The 2,193-nt window shown below is 69.3% G+C and overlaps 1 protein-coding gene across 1 annotated transcript in view; it reads left to right on the top strand.

Moving 5' to 3' along the window:
• PGS1 (phosphatidylglycerophosphate synthase 1) overlaps nucleotides 1-1,472 on the top strand; it is a 15,720-nt gene extending 14,248 nt beyond the window's left edge. The window contains exon 9 of the mRNA XM_012734580.1: nucleotides 1,110-1,472. Within this exon, the coding sequence (XP_012590034.1) occupies nucleotides 1,110-1,472 (363 nt within the window). The remainder of the gene's footprint in view (nucleotides 1-1,109) is intronic.
• Nucleotides 1,473-2,193: the final 721 nt, after the last annotated feature.

Raw genomic sequence — 2,193 nt, 5'->3', positions numbered from 1 at the left:
CCTTCAGTCGGCCGCCCTGACTCGCTGTAGCCCCCAGGATGGTGGTGCTGTGGAAGCGGGGCTCGGGGCGGGCCCCCACCGTTGCGCCCCGCACTCGGCGTGAGTCCTCTGCGGCGGCCGGGCCGCCTCCCGCCGGCCCCGTGGGTGGGGCCCCCCAAGTCGCCTCCAGGGCTCCGGACCCCCGAGACCCTGCTGCCCTCACCCGACAGCCCCGGATGGGCTCAGTTTCCCGGGAGACAGGAGCGTTTCCAGCCGCCTCAGGCCGCCGGCAGGTGGCAGGAATGGGCCGTTGGCCGTCGGCTCCCGGGGAGGGACAGCGGGCCGCCGGCCAGCGTGGCGGGGCGGGGGGACGGGTGCGGAGAGGAGGGGCGCCGGGCTATAGTAGCCCTCCGTCCTCGCTCAGACAGGGTGGTTTCACGATGCTAGTTAATCTTAGTTCACCCCAATAATAACGTATAAACAGAAAAGTTATACTAAAAAAGGCCAGAAAATCCCGTGCCCTGTCCCTTAGCGGGTCTCGCCCGCGGGCTCTCGGCCATGCCCTGCGTCAGCGTTGCTGCCGGCCGGCCCTCACCGGGCCAGCCGTGGCCCGCCCACTCACACTCGCCCTCGTTAACTTTATTCTGGACGATTCCGAGGCCTGAGGCCCTGGTCAGGCCGTGCTTGGTGACCAGGAGCCAGGCCAATGAGGTTGCCCCTGGCAGTGTGGCCACCCGCCCCCTCTGCGGGGCTCTCAGAGGCCGGCCCCTGCCAGGGCAGCCGTGCTGGGGCGGCGGGGGTGGGGGGCCTGGATCCCACCGCTCTGTCCCAGGAGCCCGATCTCTCTGAAGACAGGGTGGCGGCTCCCCAGCCCTTCGGGCCCTAGGTGCCACCCCACCCCCAGCCCAGGTCATGGGCAGCAGGTCTTGGGTGGGGGGCTGGACTGGGAATCTGTCCTGCCCCGGCCACACTGCCTCCGGCCTCCAGCCAGCACATCAGTTAAGCTGCCGCCTTCACACTAGTCATTAAGTTGTCCTGTGGGACAATGAGATTAGCGAAGCCAGAAGAATGCCAGGCACTGGGTTTCTGTTTGGAGAGAGCTTTCGGTAAACAGAGCTGCATTCCTGCAGATTCCGCAGGACCAGTGCAAACACGCCCGTGGCCCCAGCAGCCCCTGCGGGCCCTGCTCCGCCCAGGCAGGTGCCCTGGGGCAGCTCCAGCCCCGGCGGGGCCGGGGCGGCGGGGCCGTCAGTCAGCCGGGGTCAGGCCCGGGCGCCCCAGCCTGGCGGCCGCGTGGCGCTGACCGAGATGTTCTGGAGGTAAATCAGCTCTCGGGAGGTCTGGGGACAGTTTTGTCGCCTCGCCTCAACATGTCGGTGTGGCGTGTCGTTCAGACCCTGAAGGCCATGCTGGACAGCCTTCGGCCTGCGGCCCCTGCTCCGGCTGGCGCTCGCTGCCCCCGAGAGCGGTGCCGGCCTCCGGGGCTGCGGTGATCCCTTGTGGCCAGCAGGGCTGCTGCCCTCGGATCTGGCTCCCTGGCCGGCGCCCTGCCGTCCTGGCCGCTGGCCCGCAGCACGGGGCCGGGTCTCTGGCCCGGAGGGAGGGTGTGAGGGGCCTTTTCCTTTTTCCTCTTCCCTGCCCCAGCAGGCCCAGGAGGGCTGGCCTGGGAATTGGGGCTCCAGGGCCGCCCCTTCACCGAGGTCTGGTGACGACACTTGGAGACAAGCTCACACACGCACGCCCCGGGGCGAGGCTGAGCACAGGCCGAGGCCTTGTCTTCCCGGCGGGCGCCCTTTCTCTGTCGTCAGCCCCAAAGGGTGCCACCTGGGGCTCCCCTCGGGTCTCTAGGGCCTACAAACCACAACATGTCCAGTTGATGGTGTCCACTGCCCCCCTCGGCCACGCAGCTGTTTGGGTCATGGCCACTGCCCAGGCCCTCCTGCGTGTACACAGGGACCCCAGGCCGAGGTCTCAGCCAGGCCTGTCCTGCGGTGCCCCCTCGCCCCTCCCCTGCAGGCTGGGCACTTGGGACCGCCTTCCTTGCAGAGCGGGAGGACAGTTGAACTTGGTCCTCCTTGCTGGACAGGTTCAGAGGCCTGAGCAGGCCGGGGGCCTTGCCCAAGGCCGCCTGACCGGCGTGGCCCCCGGGTAAGGAGGAGCCGGCAGACTGGCCGCAGGGCTGGGCCGGCTGGGCCGCTCCCCGACGCGGCTGGG

Source organism: Condylura cristata, unplaced genomic scaffold, assembly GCF_000260355.1.
Source record: "Condylura cristata isolate star-nosed mole 26May11 unplaced genomic scaffold, ConCri1.0 scaffold00060, whole genome shotgun sequence".
Classification (NCBI taxonomy): Eukaryota; Metazoa; Chordata; class Mammalia; order Eulipotyphla; family Talpidae; genus Condylura; species Condylura cristata.
The sequence above is the reverse complement of the archived record's forward strand: the minus strand, read 5'-3'. Positions and strand labels throughout refer to the sequence as shown.